The sequence below is a fragment of the Lasioglossum baleicum genome, chromosome 16 (assembly GCF_051020765.1).
Source record: "Lasioglossum baleicum chromosome 16, iyLasBale1, whole genome shotgun sequence".
Taxonomy (NCBI): Eukaryota; Metazoa; Arthropoda; class Insecta; order Hymenoptera; family Halictidae; genus Lasioglossum; species Lasioglossum baleicum.
This window is the reverse complement of record NC_134944.1, coordinates 4,948,374-4,967,525: the sequence shown is the minus strand read 5'-3', so window position 1 is coordinate 4,967,525 and position 19,152 is coordinate 4,948,374. Positions and strand designations below refer to the sequence as shown.

The following is a 19,152-nucleotide window of genomic DNA, read 5'->3' as shown; positions in this document are numbered from 1 at the left end:
TGACAGTCTTTAATAATACCTCGTCGGTGACAATGCATACAGCAAACATTCAGCCGATAATCAAGCTCCCGAACAAATCTTCCACTGATAAACCAGAAGAGGTCTCGTACCGACCGTCGAAACTATCAATTCCTTCTCTTGTGCAAACATAGTTGAATTAAAAAAAAAGAACAACAATTTATCAGAGAAGGCAAGCGTTAACAATCCGGTTATTTTTAACTGCGACGTCTCCTCGATATTCTCCCAATAAAACAATTTTATCCGGTCCAACCACTTTCGTTCTCAGCGAAAGTTAACAAACCTTTCGATCCTCAACTGGCAGTTCACATCTCGTCCGTGGTACAAGCCGTTCGTAGAATTAGTCAACAGTCCAGCAAGTGAACCAGGTAAATTTATAACTCTCAAACCAGCCGAACTATTTTCTCGACAGAGGGTAAGCTTCTCGTATCGATCCGATCTTACGTAACAATTTTTTCGTCAACGTGGACAATCCTCCACAGTGGACGTTCCAGAATCTTCAGCGTGCGATCGATTCCGATCGAGGAACATCATTCTGGAAATATTAGAAGCCTTCTCTTCGTCAAGCAGACCAGGGGAACCGGCGTCCACTTTTCGATAACGTTGCGTCGCGACGCCACGCGACGCCAGGTGAGCATGATACTCGTCAGCGATAACGCGGTGGCTTCGTTTTACCAGTGAACCGAAACACTGTATTTTTATGCTACATAATTCACCGGTTATAATGTATGTACTCGGAATATGTATACAGTGGTCATTATTTGTTGTCGTCGACACATTCTCGTTGCTAGTTAATAGGATGTTAGTTTGTAGGCTGCGGATTTTATGAACGTATCATTTAAATAAACAGACCGAAATCCAAAACTGATGAGGTATCAGAGAAATTTGAAAAGTTTTACTTCGAATGGCTTCCGACAACAATCAAGCACAGAAAGTCAATTCTAAATTGCAGATTTTATGAATTGTAATGGGAATGGATAGATAAACTGCGAAATTAATGTGGTATTACAAGAATTCGAGATTTTTCACTCTAAATGAGCTCCAGAAAAATCCAGCTTATAGAAAGTAATTTTTGGAGTGGAGATTTTATGCATTTATAGCAAAATTGAGAAGATGAAATTCAAAATTTGTTGAAGAATTTTAACCATTGCAGATGTCAATATATATTTTATACTCTATTAAAGTCATTATGGGAAGAAATAACATTCAACTTGATATGACTTTTTTTAGTATAGTTACTTACCATCTCTCAGAACCAAAGGGACCACGATTGCAACGACTACTATTTTCCAAATAATTTGTCGCGGTTCTAACAGTCCTAATATCGTCATGCAGAATCTCAAGACAAATAAAAAAAATGTTTAAGACCCCTCGCATTAAACGGACTGGAACAAAGGCTTGATACGACTCTTTTTAATATAGTTACCATTTCTCAGAACTAAAGGGACCAAGATTGCAACCACTAGAATTTTCGAAATAATTTTGCAGAATACCAGGACAAATAAAACAATTTTTAGTACGCTTTGCATTTAAAGGACTGGAATAAAGACTTGGTATGACCCTTTTTAATATAGTTACCATTTGTTAGAACGAAAGGGACCAAGAAAATGTCAGGACTGGAAATGGATTGGAAAAAAATACTCGATATATCTCGTTTTAAAATAGTTACCATTTCTCAGAACCAAAGGGACCACGATTGCAACGACTACTATTTTCCAAATAATTTGTCGCGGTTCTAACAGTCCTAATATCGTCATGCAGAATCTCAAGACAAATAAAAAAAATGTTTAAGACACCCCTCGCATTAAACGGACTGGAACAAAGGCTTGATACGACTCTTTTTAATATAGTTACCACTTCTCAGAACTAAAGGGACCAAGATTGCAACCACTAGAATTTTCGAAATAATTTTGCAGAATTCCAGGACAAATAAAACAATTTTTAGTACGCTTTGCATTTAAAGGACTGCAATAAAGACTTGGTATGACCCTTTTTAATATAGTTACCATTTGTTAGAACGAAAGGGACCAAGAAAGTGTCAGGACTGGAAATGGATTGGAAAAAAATACTCGATATGTCTCGTTTTAAAATCGTTACCATTTCTCAGAACCAAAGGGACCAAGATTGCAACGACTACAATTTCCCGAATAATTTTGCAGAATGTCAGGAAATGGACTGGAAAAAAGGCCAGCAGCATAAAAAATAATTTCAGCCGGTTCACCTGCGCGGAAATACAATTAGCACTTTCCGGTCGCGACACGAGTTTTACGGTTTTTATCCAGCCGTCGCGCGGCGTGCCGAGTGTGTCGAAGCGCTTGTGGTGCGTTGTCCGGAAAATAATTTATGCTCGCGGCCGTAAACTGAATGATTCAGAAGGAGCGTCGTAAAGGTAAACGCCGATGGCTACGTGACGGCCCGGAGAGCTGCATATTTGAACGGTGCCGAGCTATCGCGATGTCGTTACATTGCAATTACGCTTTCCGCGAGGTCGTTGGTCGCAGTTTACGATTTCGAGCTCTCGGCTCGGAGAAAAATAGCGGCGAGCTGCAATCGGGCTAATGGTCCCTTGGGCGGGCATGGGAAATTTGTGGAAAGTAACGGAGGAACGTCAGCACGCGTGAAACTCGGATTAATTCAATGGAAATGAGACAGGGCTGTCGAGGAAGCAATTTTCGGCCGAGGGTCCGCGCGACCACCTCGAAAATCAATAGCCCACGGCGCGAGACTCTGCTCGCGGTTCTTTTAAGAGTCCACGTTCGGCCTCTATCTTTGTCATAATCGCGAGTAGAGTCGTCTCTGGACACGGAGATTAAACGTCGATCTCCGAAACCGGTGATAACGCGAATCGCTCCGGCCAATCGCGACCGATTCTGAAAAAAAAAGTACAAAGCTAGTTTTGAACATTGTTTAATCATTTTTCAACGATGATGAGCTTGCAAAAAATTACACCGTTCTATTCGGGAGAGTCTCCAGAATCGATCTGTGCAAGAATTTTTCGTGTAGACTTTATGGTTCGAGCAGGAAAAATTCTGAAAGTCTGAATCTCTTGAAAGTTGTCCCTGTGACCTTGAACCTCTGTTTAAATATTTTTAAACGATGGTATTGTTGCAAAAAGATATACCGTTGTATTCGGGAGAGTCTACAGAATAATTCTGTGGAAGAATTATTTCTGTAGGTTTTATGCTCGAAGCAGGAAAAATTCTGAAAGTCTGAATATCTTGAAAGCTGTCTCTGTGATCTTGAACCTCTGTTCATATATTTTTAAACGATGGTAATGTTGCAAAACGATATACCGTTGTATTCCGGAGAGTCTAAAGAATAATTCTGTGGAAGAATCGTTTGCGTAGATTTTATGGTCGGAGCAGGAAAAATTTTTGAGATCTGTCCCTGTGACCTGGAACCGTTGTTTAAATGTTTTTAAAGGTTGGTAATGCTGTAAAAAATGTATGTATAAAAATTCTGCAAAATTCAAAGTAGGGGATTATTTTTTGAAAAATTGAGTTTCTCGGAAGATTTGTCATATCATTCAGTATTTCGTTTAATCGTGCACGTTGATGTCACTCGGCGTGATGATTAAGTGTATTATAAAAGCTATAAAAATATATTATAAATTGAAAGATATCGGAACGTTATCGATTAAAGTGGCCAATACTTGTACATTATAACACTTAATTGAGTAAGGCGGAATTTATCATGACACCTTGAAACGCGCGATAAGACACTGGTTAAACGAGTACGTACATATATGTAAACATCCCGCAGCAAACGTGTTGGCCTTTGGATGACGGAGCCCGTGGCCATTTGAAATTTGAACTCTGCGCTTCAAAGGCTTCATCTAGGCACTCAGCTTTTCGGAAATCCACTTAATTTAGTAGAAGTTAATTTCGAGATGATCCCGTTCTACAGCTTCATCCGCTAGGGTCTAGTAGCTAGGATAATCGAATTTCTTACTAACAGGAACAGATTTGTTGCAAGGAAACGTTAAGACATCAGAGAAAATTCATGAACAATGCCTACAACTACACAGTGATACTGTAAAAATATGTACGACGTTGCTCTTCAACTTGAATATTTAAAAATTTATGCAGACCAACCCGTAAAATCTAGTGATTTTATTCTGAGCTACAGATCACTATTTCTTGATTTCCCTACATGATTTCGTATTTCTTTTTAAATGTAAACTACCCTATCATCAAGTGCGAACTTTCAGCTCTAATTTAAGCCTTCAAACGCTTAAAAATTCCTACGGGAACATGTTTCAAAATTTATGCAAACCAACCCCTAAAAGCAAGTGATTTCACTGTGAGTTATCGATCACAGTTTCTTCATTTTCCTACATGTGATTTCGTATTTCTTTTTAAACATAACCTACCCTATCATCAAGTGCAGACTTCCAACTTCAATTTAAGCCTTCGAACGCTTAAAAATTCCTACGGAAACATATTTCAATATTTATGTAAACGAACCCCTAAAAGCGTATGATTTCACTCTGAGCTGTAGATCACTATTTCTTGATTTTCTTCCCTCAAAATCTGCATTTTTCCGACTTTTTGAGGTTCCCGATTTTTTATATATTCAACTTAAAAATCCTAACTAATTACGGTGCATGTATCTGGTTGTTCGACATCTGCTGGATTTGCAGAATTTTCTCAATAGTGAAAATAGACTCAAAAAAGTTTTTTTTCAATTTCATAAATAGAAAGAGAGGGCCGCAAATGCAGATATAATAATTTTATCAATATTATATCATTGCAATTAATTACGGGAGAAGAGACGTATCTCGCGAACGTCTGGAAAATGGCGGATATTGTGGGTCGGAGGAGACCCGATAAATCTCTAGCCACGCGACCTGTTCGAGGGTTAATCGTCGCGTCTGGCAGACCGTTTCGATTCCGTGAGTGGTATTAAAGAGGGATATCTGCCGTGGTCCTCGAAGATAGAGGAGGAAGATGTTTCGCGGAGACTGTACGAGTGAGAGAGATGGAAGAAGAACCGAGGGGAGACCTTCGACTCGAGGCGACAAAGGAGAGCATTCCCCATTGTCTCGGGGAAACTCCCATTTTTCTATTGTATCTCAACAGCGTCGGCCCTGAGTCTGCCCGTACGGTGTACACGCAATGTAGACAGAAACATGTACACGAGGAACATGTACAGCGAAGAGCAAACACGCTCGCACACGTATAGATACACAGCAGTCGGCGACGACCTGGAAAATTCGGAATGCGACGAAGCCGTTTCCATTTCCTTGCTGGTGGCCGCGCGCACCGCTTCGGGAACAAGTCAAGGACAAGTCCGGGATAGTTACGGCCGATTTACGAGCGAAGGCCATTCCGTGGAAGCTCGCGAGGTCTTGCTCGGGTTGAGAGTCCCGGAAACGTGTCGGCCCAGACGCATCCGACGCACAGAAGATGCTTCTCGAAATGGGAAATCCATTTTTGATACTCCACTGCCGCCACCGGGAATTAATTCTGGCCTTTTTCTCCAGTTTATTATTTATTTGAGAACAATCAAGTAATTTTTCGTGCAAAAATCCTGAAAGGTGACGATCGTCTATGAAATTGATCATCTCGGAAGTGTCTTTCCAACTTCGAACATTATTTATATATTTTTGTCTTGTTTGTGCGTGTGCAAACTTGTCTTGGCTTGTGGTTACTTGAAGAAGTGATCATTTCAAGTAACTTTTCCCTTGGCTCAGTTAAGGAGTTATCAACGAAAAACATTTTCGCAAAGGAAACACTTCAAATGGCCTCACTGAGATGCCCCTGTGGCTTTGAATGCTTGTTTAAATACTTTTAAAGAATGATAATGTTCTAAAATATATACTGTCGTATTCGGGAGAGTCTACAGAATAATTCTGTGTAAGAATTATTTGTGTAGGTTTTATGGTCAAAGCATGAAAAATGTTTAAAGTTGAAATGCGACGACTGTCTTTTAAAAAAATTGAATTTTGTGAATTTCTGTGTACGTAAAGTTGAGGAGGTTCAGGCTGAAATAGGGTGATTGTTCGAAATTCATTTTTGATTGGGAAATGTCGTCCACAGCGCCGACAAAATGGCGCTTTCAAGACCACTATGCACGGGAAGCGTGAACACACGGAATCAAGAATTCATTACGACTCGGCTGTCTCGTCAGGAACGCCATTTCCCTAGCGATCCCCCGCATCTTTTCTTTACGTGCGCTCTTACCGGAGAATTCTGCTCGAGGAGTTCGCTCAAAACGAGATGTCGTCTTCTCTCGCCGCTTTTCTCAGCTACAGACAAGAAGATTCTATCTTGTTTTTATCCGACAACTATAAGCTGATAAGATATCGCGGTATATCTCGAGATTTAGTCGAACGGTAGACAACAAACTTGATAGGTAGCCTGTGTACGATTGTGCGGACAATTGATTGGAAATTAGGTCGAAAACATTCCGTTCCGATCTTCTCGCTGACGATCGGTGATGATAATGTTCTTGACCGCTTATAGTCAGCTCAATTTTCATTCTTTCCGCGTAGAAAAATTCAGGATATTGCTAAAACATTGCCAAAGGAACTGTGGAAGTCTGGTAGTGACGGGTCCTCCGGTTTCCCTGTAAAAAAATGGCGAAGACTTAGTGATATGTATTTCCTTAAATTACAAATGTTTTTCTGAGGTTACTGTGTCCGCGCTTATAGTTAGCTCAATTTTGATTTTTCCCTTGCATAAAAATTTGAGAATATTGTTAAAACATTGACAAAAGTAGCTGTGTAAGTCCGGCAGTAAAAAGTACTCCGATTTCCCTGTAAAAAAATCGCGAAGACTGACTCACATTAGTGATATTTCCTTAAATTAGAAATGTTTTCCTGAAGTTACTGTGTCCGCGCTTATAGTTAGCTCAATTTTGATTTTTCCCTTGCATAAAAATTTGAGAATATTGTTAAAACATTGACAAAAGTAGCTGTATATGTCTGGTAGTAAAGGGTCCTCCGATTTCCCTGTAAAAAAATCGCGAAGATCAACTTAGTGATATTTCCTTAAATTAGAAATGTTTCACTGGGGTTATTGCTTCCTCGCTTATAGGGGCGCAATTTTGATTTTTCTTATGTAGAAAAATTTGAGGATATTGTTAAAACATTGACAAAAGTAGCTGTGGAAGTCTTGTAGTGAAGGGTCCTCCGGTTTCCCTGTAAAAAAATCGCGAAGGCTAACTCAGTGATATTTCCTTAAATTAGAAATGTTTTCCTGAGGTTACAGTGACCGCACTTATAGTTAGCTCAATTTTGATTTTTCCCTTGCATAAAAATTTGAGAATATTATTAAAACATTGACAAAAGTAGACGTGGAGGTCTGGTAGTGAAAGGTCCTCTGGTTCTTCTATAAAAAAAATCGCGAAAATCAACTTAGTGATATTTCCTTAAATTAGAAATATTTCACTGGGGTTATTGTTTCGTCGCTTATAGTTAGCTCAATTTTGATTTTTCCCTTGCATAAAAATTTGAAAATATTGTTAAAACATTGACCAAAGTAGCTGTGGAAGTCTGGTAGTGAAGGGTCCTCCGGTTTCCCTGTAAAAAAATCGCGAAGGCTAACTCAGTGATATTTCCTTAAATTAGAAATGTTTCCCTGGGGTTACTGTTCCCTCGAAGAAATTTATTATTTAACTTCTGCGATGAAAAATAGGGTTTACCATCCCAAGAGGCCTATAAACAGAACTCGTTTGGAGCCATTAGGTACTTCATTGTAGAACAGCACACTCCATTTCGATTTCACGTTAGTCTAAAAACGTAAAAGTAGAAATTTGTTAATTTTCGATGGAGATGAATTGTCTCGGAAAATGAACTTGCGGGAGGAATTCCTGGGAGCATAGTCATTTCGGCTGAGTCCATGAAATTGAAAAAGGCCGCAATTACCGCATCAAATAAATACCACACGTCCCTTCAGGAAAAATCGCGTGACAGTCGCTCGAGAGATTGACCTATTAACAGGATTGACCCCACGGTTCCGCCTCCTACTGACACTAACACTGTCCCTTTCCGACTCGTTGTCTTCCTCTCCGGTCGGCCCAGCGATGCCACGAATCACAGCACGATTGATCGATCACTTTTCGCCCTAGATAGATCGCGAAAATGAAATCACCGCTCGAACAGCAATTCATTTTTACAAATTTGATCACGCCACTCGGCTCCTTAATGAAGAGCGACAACGAAAATGCCGAATCCTGGAGTATCGCAGCGAAAAGCAGTACGAGAAGACATTTTTTAAATTACTAAATAATTTTTCAACGGAACGAATATTTTAATTGATGGAACGCAGTTTCCTCTCAGCCCAATTTTCCATATGAAACAACGTCAGCGGAATTTTCATTTCGTTCTCGCGAATTAATGGCAAGTATTAAATGATGGGAAATAAATGGCCGATTTTATCATGTCCTACTTTGCTCCGCCGCGGTACAGCAACAGTTGTTGTTTTTCCACCAATTACTTTTACGCAGCGATAAAATTTAATGCTCGCAATAATGGGGTTTCTGCGTTATTCTGTTATGTCGTTCGTGGAAACGTTCATCCGTAATGGAATAAATAAATTGAGGAGCAGGTTCTCTTGCGGCTGGAGAGTATTACTTTTTCATTGAATCATGCTCGTTAATTGACTCGGCATTTTACGCATTTATGGCTAGTTAGATAATATTTTGAGAAATGCTGCAGTATCAAACTCGACAGAACTTGGTACGATTTTGATTTATTTTGGATGTGCAATGAGAATAGCGTTTTAATTTGCACCATTTTCTTAGAAGTTGTCTACAATTTTTGTCGTAAATGCATAAAATCCGCTGACTACTCACAATACAGGAGAATTGTAACGGGAACATTGATAAAAAGTACAAAAACGCTAAATGATTAATCATAGTGATTTCAGTGGAAATGATTCATGAGGTCATCCGTGTATCGCGGGCAAGATTCGCGGAAATTTTGCAATAATGTTACAATGACACAGGTATGCGGTGAGGCGGATATACATGCTTACAATATAAGTAGATATCGCGATTCGGATCTTCGGAATAGATTGAAATCGTTCGCGTTATTTTGTTATCTGGAGAACTAAGTCGTCTGTGTTTTTCCGCGAATTGGATGCGAGTCATGAATTAATTATCGAGTGCAACATCCTCCCGCGAATTGCAAACGAGACGCGCCGGAAAAAACTCGCAGATCGCATAAACGCTGTATGCGAATTCGAGGGTGTTCGACGAACCCTCCGCTCGCGAAACCCTCGACAGATGTTCCACCCCGACCCTCGACACGAGGAACGACCCCTATCGTTGCGTTTATAGCTCGTTTGGGGCTTGTGTGCCGAACACATGTCGCGCACGCCAACAAATTTTTCGTGAAAGCCACGCGCGTTTTAGAACGTTAATGACCGACTAGCACGGAGCCCTAAAATCCAAACCGGTTGGAAATATTCCAAATAAAATCTTTTTAACAATCATGTGCACACGAAATTACTGTCCTTCGAGTACAGGTGGTTTTTGAGAATTTTTTGTGAGAAGACGGTCAGAGCTATTGAAACGAAACTTGATATGGTTGTTGTGCATGCATTGCACTATGCACCTGATTTTATTTCATACCGAAATACACCGTAGTTTTTGTGTAAAGGTGTAACAGAATTTTTGTTGACCTTCGAATACTGGTGGTTTTTGAGAATTTTTTGTAAGAAGACCGTCAGAGATATTGAAACGAAACTTGGTATGGATATTGTGTATATTATGCACTATGCACCTGATTTTATTTCATGACGAAATGTATTGTAGTTTCTGAATAAGGTTTTATAATTTTTATTGACTTTTTTTAATACAAGCGGTTTTTGAGAATTTTTTGTAAGAAGACCGTCAGAGCTATTGAAACGAAACTTGGTATGGATATTGTGTATATTATGCACTATGCGCCTGATTTTTTTCCTGACGAAATATCCAGTAATTTTTGTACCGCGTTTACCGGAAGTCGCCCATGCACGTAAGCGCGAATTAAGGGATGTTTTTGGAAAAGCGTGATTCAAGAATTGTTTACAGGGAAATTATAGGAGCGGTTTAAATGAAACTTGGTAGCTCACCTTGTCGTGTTTATTGCTTACACCTTGAACTATGAATCAAATTAATTTTGAAGTGAACAGCGTTCGGAGAATATGTAGAATTGTTATCAGCTTCTGACGCATCCGATTATAACATTTCCACGAGAGAAACTGTTAATCACGATATTATCTAGCTACGTGGCTCAACAAACGAAATGTATATCGATAAAAAAATGATCGAATCGCAGAAGATTTGTTTCTAGTAAAGAGAGAGTATCAATTTCCGAGGAAACAGAAACGGGAGGTTTGCTAAGGATCCAGTTTTCGGATCTAGGTGGCCAAGAACAATGAGCATTCGCACCTGGCGACGGCCTTGGACGAGTTTGTTCTCGAGATTGGTCTTTGTACCCGTTTCAGCACTTGCTGACCGACTCGTAGCAGATAAAGAGGCGTTATATATTGATTAAGAGCTCCGCCTCGTATATTTTTCTCGTTTCTGTCTTTTAAATGGAGTTACATGTTCGCCGATGAGTATCGATGTCAGACGACTCCATGGTTTCCTGTTATCAGAGCACAGATACAATCGGGAGGGGGGATTTCTGTGTCGTTTGCTTTTGTTCTTAAGTATGTAATCGGACCCGTTTCCCGGCGTACGTGGCGAAACACGCGAGAGGGGCGATGGTAAGGGGAGGGGGACAGGTGTCGTTTTATCAGAGAAAATTGTTCAAATAGTACGTGTAATTGATAGCGGCGCGCCGATCGATTCAGGGCGGAGCCAGGTAACCGACATCGCCGTCGAACGGTGTGCATTCACGAACGCGAATTTCGCGAAACTTAAGCGACCTTCGGCCGATAGAACGCGGAAACGAATTTTCGTGAAATCGGCTTGACCTGCCCGCCCAAACGATTACCCTCGTCCCAAGCCTCCCAGTCACCCCCGCGAATAATCGATAAGCCCCGATCAATCGTATGCACCGCGAGATATTTACTTTTCGGCCACTATGGACACGGCTTTAGACCGCGGATTTTATGCGTTCGCGGCAACAATGGGCAGATCAAATGCAGAACTGTGCGAACGTCACTTCTACTATTTTCGAGTCACTCAAATTGGGAAGCAAGTCTATGAGAAATGAACGGGAGCAATTGGGCAATTTTTTAATAATATTAATAACGAAGGAATTTTGCTGATTATTTTTCTGTACGTGGGTTAAAGCCGAAGCTGTTACATAAAAAATACTCGAGCCGAAAAGTGAAGAGTACGTGAGTCACTGAAATTGCAAAGGAAGTCTATGAGAAATGAACGAGAGCAATTGGGCAATTTTTTAATAACATTAATAACGAAGGAATTTTGCTGATTATTTTTCTGTACGTGGGTTAATGTCGAAACTGTTATATAAAAAATACTCGAGCCGAAAAGTGAAGATTATGTGAGTTTAAAAAACCCTATTTAGTGATACCAGTTGATACGACTGGTATCAGAGAGATCGGTGATCAACGATATCGAAATTCGGGGTTCGAAGTATTGATAAGAGCATTTTTAACTTCTGAAAATTTAATTCAGTTGACTGCAACTTCCGCTAGACTAGAAAATAATAAGTAAATTAATTGTTATTCTGTTTTCAAACGGTTTAATTGGAAGTTCCGTTCAGGTGTACGATGCAAATGCTCGTTGTATGTGCGTCGGTCAATAGTATAGCGTATTTTCTACCACGAAAATCCCCCTGAGGGTGTCGAGTGTTTACGACGTGGCATTTCGAGAGCAATTTAAATGGGGAAAGACGGCCGGTCGTCACGGAACTTTTAAGGGGCCCTTGCTTAAAGAATGATGAATTTTTCGGTCGTGTGTAATTCCTGCCTCGAACCTTTCAAGCCTAAATCCCCGCTTGGATTTCTTCAAATTCCTCAAACTACTAGGTTCAACCCCTCCGGCAGCGGGGTCGTTTATGTCCACAGCGAAATATCACCCCGGAAATTTTTTCTTCTCATTAATGCTTCAAACGTTTCACGTTCCAAGGATTGTATATTTTAATGTTTCTTTGGAAGAAATGTGTCTTCAATTTCTCGTCTGCTACATCGTGTAAAAGCATCCTGGAGAAAAATTAATAACGCTGTACGAAAGTAGAGTTCTCAAGTATTAAAATGAGCCTAAGTTTATTGCTCTACGATTATTTTTTACGAAATTACAACCGGTTAAATATCGCCAAACTTGGTTGTTTGACGATGTTTAAACAATTATAGTTTTGTGAAAAAAAATCCCACGAACGTAAACTCGGACCTATTTTGAAGCTTGTACTTTCATATACTGTCACTAGTATGTCCAGAAAATATTTATGCATGATGTAACAGGTTGGGAAGCGACGATACTAAATTTCCTTGTATGCGGAAACGTTTGATAATGTTTGAGCGGTTGTTACATGGCGAAAAAAATCGTGGGAACATAAACTCGAACTTATTTTAAAGCTTGAACTTTCTACTTTTATATCCCTGAAGTAATTTTCCGGAAACAAATTTTTCCTTCCCGTGACACATAGAATTCTCCGACCAAGCAACCTTCCCATAACACAGAGCAACTCCAAAAATGTTCGAACAATTGCTGATTTTTAAATACTTATAACTTGGCGGAAAAAAATCGTGGGAACATAAACTCCGGCTCTTTTTAAAGCTTGAACTTTCTACTTTCATGCCCCGGAAGTAATTTTTCGGAAACAAATTTTCCCTTCGCGTGACACATAGAATTGTCCGACCGTGCAACCTTCCCATAACACAGAGCAACTCCAAAAATGTTCGAACAATTTCTGATTTTTAAATACGTATAACTTGGCGAAAAAAAATCGTTGGAACATAAACTCGAGCTCATTTTAAAGCTTGAACTTTCTACTTTGACGAACAGCCGCTAATATGTCCACAAAAAATTGCTGCGTAACGTTGTGGAACACATTGACCATATGAGAAAGGAAATCCTGTGCATTTCATAAGATCAGTGACACTCGGAGGACTCCGGTGACACGGTAAAGTAAACGGGTTAGAAAACGGAGGAAGCGTTGCATGGTTGAGCACCCTTCTAGAGCTAGGCGACTTCGAATTCGATCCACGTCCCCGGGGGATCGAGAGGGCCCTTCCTTCCCCTTGTACCTGTCCCCTTTCGCGACGGGCACTTATTCACCCCACGTTTCATCGGCTGTCTGGGACCGTGAAGTATCCGTGGACACGTGTGCGCGTGGCGTGGGTCCGGCACGGCGCGTCTGCTACGAGGTAACCGGCTAGAACAACCATGATCAACCCCGTGCGTATGCACTCGGCTCCATATTGCGTCGGGTAGGATGTTGGATTGCGAGAGAGGACCGGTCGTCGCCACGGAACGACCCGCGCCAGTCGTTTCGAAGCCGCCGTGCTGACCGGGTGTGTCGTCGTGAGAGCAGAAGCCGCGCCGGTGTTACTATCTCTCCCTCTCTCTCTCTCCTCTCTCTCTCTCTCCTTCTCTCTTCTCCCTCTCTTCCTTCCCGCATGAGGCAGTGGAACTGAGTGGAACAGAGCCCCCAGACCTGCTCGACGTAGTCCGACGACGAGAAGTTCGCCAGTACGCGTCGCACTTTCCTCTCCGCTAGTTATACCGTGCCGTTTCACCATGAAGGGTGCTATCGCAGTTCTACTACTGGCAGTGCTCCGTAAGTCTCGCATCATCTTGCCAACAGAACTATACTAGCCGTGTTCAACCGCCTCGGGATGCCAGGAAATACGAACGCGACTCCGCGAGTAGCCTGTGTGCATCCCCACGTGCCGATTCCGCGAATCAACACCGACATGTGCATTAAAAACCTTTCTGTCTCTCTCTCTCTCTGCCCTGATGAACTCGTCCGCGATCTGCAACACCGTACAAAATTCGCAGTGGATATCGTATGCATTTTTCCCCGTTTATTTTCACCCGTTGCGTAACCACCGGACATCCCGTGCAAGCAGTGTGTCGAGAATTCGCGCAATTGTCGCTCGATCGAAGCTGCAAACGCGCGCACAGAAACCGCGTTTTCCCTCGATCCTCTAACGATCTCTGGAGAGCAGCAAGACGATGCAGCCGCGCGCGGATTTTCCTCTCGTATCGATTAGATCCCCGAGAGCAGCGGACGTTTCTCGATCGTCAAGCGCTCTCTCTCTCTCTCTCTCTCTCTCTCTCTCTCTCTCTCGCTCCCTCGCTTGCTCTTTCTCTCCCGCTGGCTTCTACCGTTGTTTCCCTCGGCGCGGAACCGAGATTAACCCTTGCGCGCCCCGTTCTGGTAATTGCGACATTGACACGTTCACTGCCACACGTCGGACCTGCTGACATCATTATTTGCCCCCGATTGCGAAACTCATTTCCAGAGATTGCGAGACACGTTCAATTCGTTGACGTTTTTAACCGACCCTCTGGGGACGGGCTCCGTGTGCACCCCAGGCTGAGGATACCGGAAATAGAAGGGGAAATTTCCAAAGATTTTTATGCAGCTTCCAATTTTCTAGACAAATTTTAAGAAAGAATCCTGTTTTTAATTCGAACAGCCTCTGTAGATCTAAAACGAATAGATATTGTACTCGAATTTTATATTCGAGCCTTTTTGAACATTTTCAGAAGCCATAAATGCATAAAGATCCGCGGTCTAGTGATTAGTGATAGCGTGCAAAATCAGTGATCGCAGAATCACGATCACGGTCGTAATTTGAACTTCATTCAGGCCGCGATTTTTTAATCTAGAATTTTCTCACTGTCATCCTAATTCTTCATCTCGACTGAATTATATAGTTCCTTTTTTAAATAAATCGATTAGCTTAACGTAATTTAAAATCAAGTTTGTCCAATAATAAGAATAAAAAATATTCAATATTCTTTTCCGGAACTTATTGCATTATTTAAAAAGAAGAAAATTAACTCCTCTGTCGATTTCTTCTGAAAGTGTGCAAACTATTTCTTTTATGTTTATGCATGGAGTACGTTTTCTAGAAATGAAGGATGGAGATTGGGGATTTTAGTTTCGGAGATTTTTACTTCGTAGAAAGAATTACTTCTCGAGTGATGTGAAATACCGGTGGAGCTTTTTCCCTTTGAGTCGAATCGACGCCGGTGCATTGGGGTTAGAGGAGTTTATTCGTCTCGATTCGTTGCTATAGAAGCGAGCTCAGCTCGATGGAACTGTCGATTCTCGGCCACGGTCATATCAAATTCATGGGGCTACTGGTTTCGAGAGATCGCTTTCTCTGGAATTTCCCCCGCACGAAAAACCCTGAAATCTATGTAATTTAGAAATCCATATTATTTTATGATATTGGGAACAGCTGCTGGGCACGAAAGGGTGAATTTTTTGACACCATCGTATCAACCTACCACCGCCGGTCAATTGACCAGTTTTACATCTTTCATTTTACAATCATTGAAATTATGACAAATATGTTTCTTCTATCGATCGTATTTGCTGATAATAAATTTTTAAATTATGACGTTGCTTTCATGGAAATTTTTATTCAAGCACTCATGATAAAAATTTCACAAAATCGAAGCAAATAGAGCCTTGTCATTTTTATAAGCCAAACATTGTTTTAATTTTCACTGGACCTTTGCAATTTCAAACAGTACAATCATCAGAAGTGGAGGGGTGGAAATTTTTATTTTACACAAAGATTCACAGTCTACTAATAAACGTAGCTTATACTGCAACGACTCGTATCATTTTCGAAATTATTTATTGTTTAACTTCCAGCTTAAAATAATTTTTCTGACTCTTCACCCTCCACACCCTGGTATGTTTGATCTCCTCTCAGAAGTAAAGCGTTGTTCGGAATAAAGTTTCTCGCTGGAGTTCGTGAAAAACGCGAAGAAAATTGCGGCATTATTTCCACAGAGAATTCCCTCTATAAACCAGAATAAATTAAAAACGCGATTAACGCGTGCTGCGCGTATACCAGGACTTTATATGCGGCGAAGTTCAGCCAGTTTCAAGGCTCAACAAGCTCCAAACAAAAACTGCCAGCACGCGAATACAGTTTCTCAGAGGTCGGCCATTATTTCCGCAGGATTCACAGATAAAATTCCTTCTGGAAATTAAAATGAAGAAAGTTGGAAAATACCTCTGTTCAACACCCAAACAAAATCTACAAGTCTTCGAACATGCAGAATGAATTAATCACAAAATCCAGCAAACTACCACTCGTGTATAAACTTGTAATTGCTAACGAAGGGTTGATTTAACTCAAAAAATAAATTTTGATTCGTGTAGTGGTAGTTAGTTCCGGGGCGTCGTCCGTGCTGGGAAAATTAACGGATTGATTTTCAAAGAACACGGTGTCGCCCGGTCAAAGCGGGTTCATTTCGAAATGTAAACGCGGCGTTACAGTGTACGTGGCTCCCGCGTACCTGTTCCGAACCTGCCGGCTACTCGGGAGGTGGGCGCCGTTTCTCCTTTTCCTTTTTCCCGTTTTTCCGCGTTTCTCTTTTCTTCTGGACGCGTCCGGGCCGCCGTTTTCCAGCGCTTTCCAACGGAACGGCTGCGCTCTTTGCTACGCGGGCCGCCTTAAAAATAGATTAACACCGTGACCGTGCCGAGCCATGCCGCGCTTGATAAGCAACGCGCACAAATACTGCGAAAATAAACCGCTCTTAGCGATCGCTTCGCCCGTCGTCGATCGCCCATCACCGCCAATCAAACCACATGTCGATTGATTCCATTCGAGAAAATTCCCCGGCTTTATTCGCGCTCGAACTTCGGATTTGAAAAGCGCGCCCTTCACAAAGTACATAATGCTTGTGGAGAGGCGGAATTTTTAGAATTTATTTATTTTGAAAAATTTGAAAATGTCAAGGGTTGAATTCGGAGTGAAAATTTTGGTCCGAGGAACTTCGCACTGTTATTTATTATATTTATAGGTTTATGTCTAGACACGCAGTTTAATTTTTATTAAAAAATAATATAAAAATTCGCAATGGTCATATTTTAGTAAGAAAATTTTGATCCGAGGAACTTTGCACTGCTATTTATTTATAGGTTTATGTCTAGGCACACGGTTTAATCTTTCCTTTGGTTTTATTGAGCTAATGGCGGACGTAGAAATTCGCAAATGTCAAGTGTCAGAGGTCAGAATGAAAATTTCGGTCCGAGACCCCTGGCACCCCGATTTATTTATAGGCAATAGTGTCTGGGCACGTAGAAATTTGCGAACACGTCAATGGTCAGAGTTTAAATTTATTTAGAAATTTTATTCAGGCCAAGTTACAGCATTTGAAAGTCCCCTTCGAAGCTCATTCGCCATTTTCGCAATATATCAAATATGAAGAGATAAGGGAATTTTAAGTGAACCAGATTGTATCTAAAAAACTGATTGTTAGACGTGTTTAGTGGACGGTCTAAAAAGATAATTGTTGTAACAGCTGCCTTTCCATTTCGATTAGATAAGCGGCTCCGATTTTTCTGGGATCTTTACGGCAGAAATCGAGGCAACGAAACCATAATATTTGCCGAGGCGAATTTATTTCGACCCTGGAGTTTAGGTTTCTCTTTCGCGAGGCTGAACAGTGGCATTAGAAAACTCGAATCTGTATCTCTCAAATAGTACCGCTATTTGAAATGCACGTTTCAGAACCGTTTAGAGAGGAACGGATTATTTAAACAACATCGTGGACTATAAAATATTTACAATTCCGAGCAGTGTTTAGCATAGCCGGCGTTCTGTGTTCGATTCGTCTCAGCGAGCTTGTTCTCGCCATTAGCACCTAAACAGAAGTAATAACCACTTTGGTCGGAACAATACGCTGGAAAGCGAAAGTCGGTAGCCTAACGCCTCGAAGGCCGTGAAAATGTAGTCGAAATAATTCATTGACACACTGAGAAAAAAAAAGTAGTTACTTCAATAACACGCGTGTGTTATTGTAATTTTTTTACTTCGATGAATATCAGTGTATTCTTTTCAATAGTATGAAACTTAGAAGCAAATCGTGATGTATTTGAATTGTCTATCATGAAATGATTGAAAATATTATTCGATTCAATACCGTACATTATTATTCGTAATATTTCTATTTTTCCTTCAATCAGATATGTTGTTAAAAAAATTTGAGAAATGTATTGATTCATACTGGAATTGGTTTGTGGCCATATCTTATTTTCTTGAAAACATTGATGGTCAAGCTATTCGCTTATATGATTGGCGGAAATGAGTTTTGCTATTGAAATTCAATAGTATTAAATATTAAAATAAGTTCATATGATATTGGCACTATTCAATAGTACATCTTATTGAATCAACATATATTGTTTTTGTTTCGACAGGATTTTTTTCTCAGTGCACGAATATCATCTGAGAAACGGGTTAAAAAATGAATAAAATAAAATTCAGATCCGAGAAAGTGTTTTGCATCACAGAGTCTACGAAAATCACGATAAGATAACGTCTAATCACAAAATCCTTCCCGATAAAAGAATATTAAATTGTATTTTCGTCCGTGAAACTAATCGATCGTTACTTTCGAATACAGTGGAACGTCCGCGAATCCGAACGCGCCGTTATAAATAAAGGATAATTAGCTAATTCGAAGGGTGGTTAATTCCTAATGTAATTATTCCGGATGAAGGTTAATCGGTCTTCTGTGTTTTGCGAACTCGTGCGCGGCACGAACGCGAATGAATCCCGCAGTCTGATTACAAAAGGGTGGAGAATTAATTAACGAACTGTGTACACCGAACAAAAGGCAGAGGCTACCGGGGGCCATAGTTCGCTCGATCGCGTTGTCTCCGGGGTATCGATCACCGTGGGAGTCGTGGAAATGATCGAGATACGATCTCGAGGTTTTAGGGGCGACGGGCACGCATCGGAACGGGAGTGACCGAGGATTTCACGCAGACAATTAGCGTCGTGAAATGAATCATCGCGTGACCGAGCCCATTAGGACGTATTAATAATACTAATTAGCCTAATCGAGCGGGCCCCGGCGCGCACCGATCGATACACGTCAGGTTTTCTATTTAACGACGATCAACACAGCCCCGCCGCCCGTTGGCGGACTAATTAACGGGTCGCCGTCATTTATAAACAGACCACGTTCGTTTGAACAACCGTTTGCCATAAACATTATTGTTGATCTAGGCGGCGTTCCCCCTTC

General features: G+C 41.0%; 1 protein-coding gene across 2 annotated transcripts in view; it reads left to right on the top strand.

The window, feature by feature from the left end:
- Positions 1–261: 261 nt before the first annotated feature.
- The window catches only part of LOC143216781 (protein FAM151B), a 42,957-nt gene continuing 24,066 nt past the window's right edge, over positions 262–19,152 (top strand). The window contains exons 1-2 of one of the 2 annotated variants that reach the window (XM_076440177.1): positions 262–386; positions 501–648. Coding sequence is in view for 1 of the 2 variants with exons in the window: in XM_076440176.1 (XP_076296291.1) it covers positions 13,663–13,702 (40 nt within the window). In the remaining variant the exon portion in view is untranslated. Of the gene's footprint in view, positions 387–500; positions 649–13,398; positions 13,703–19,152 lie in introns of those variants that run through there. The other variant, XM_076440176.1, reaches the window with a different exon arrangement.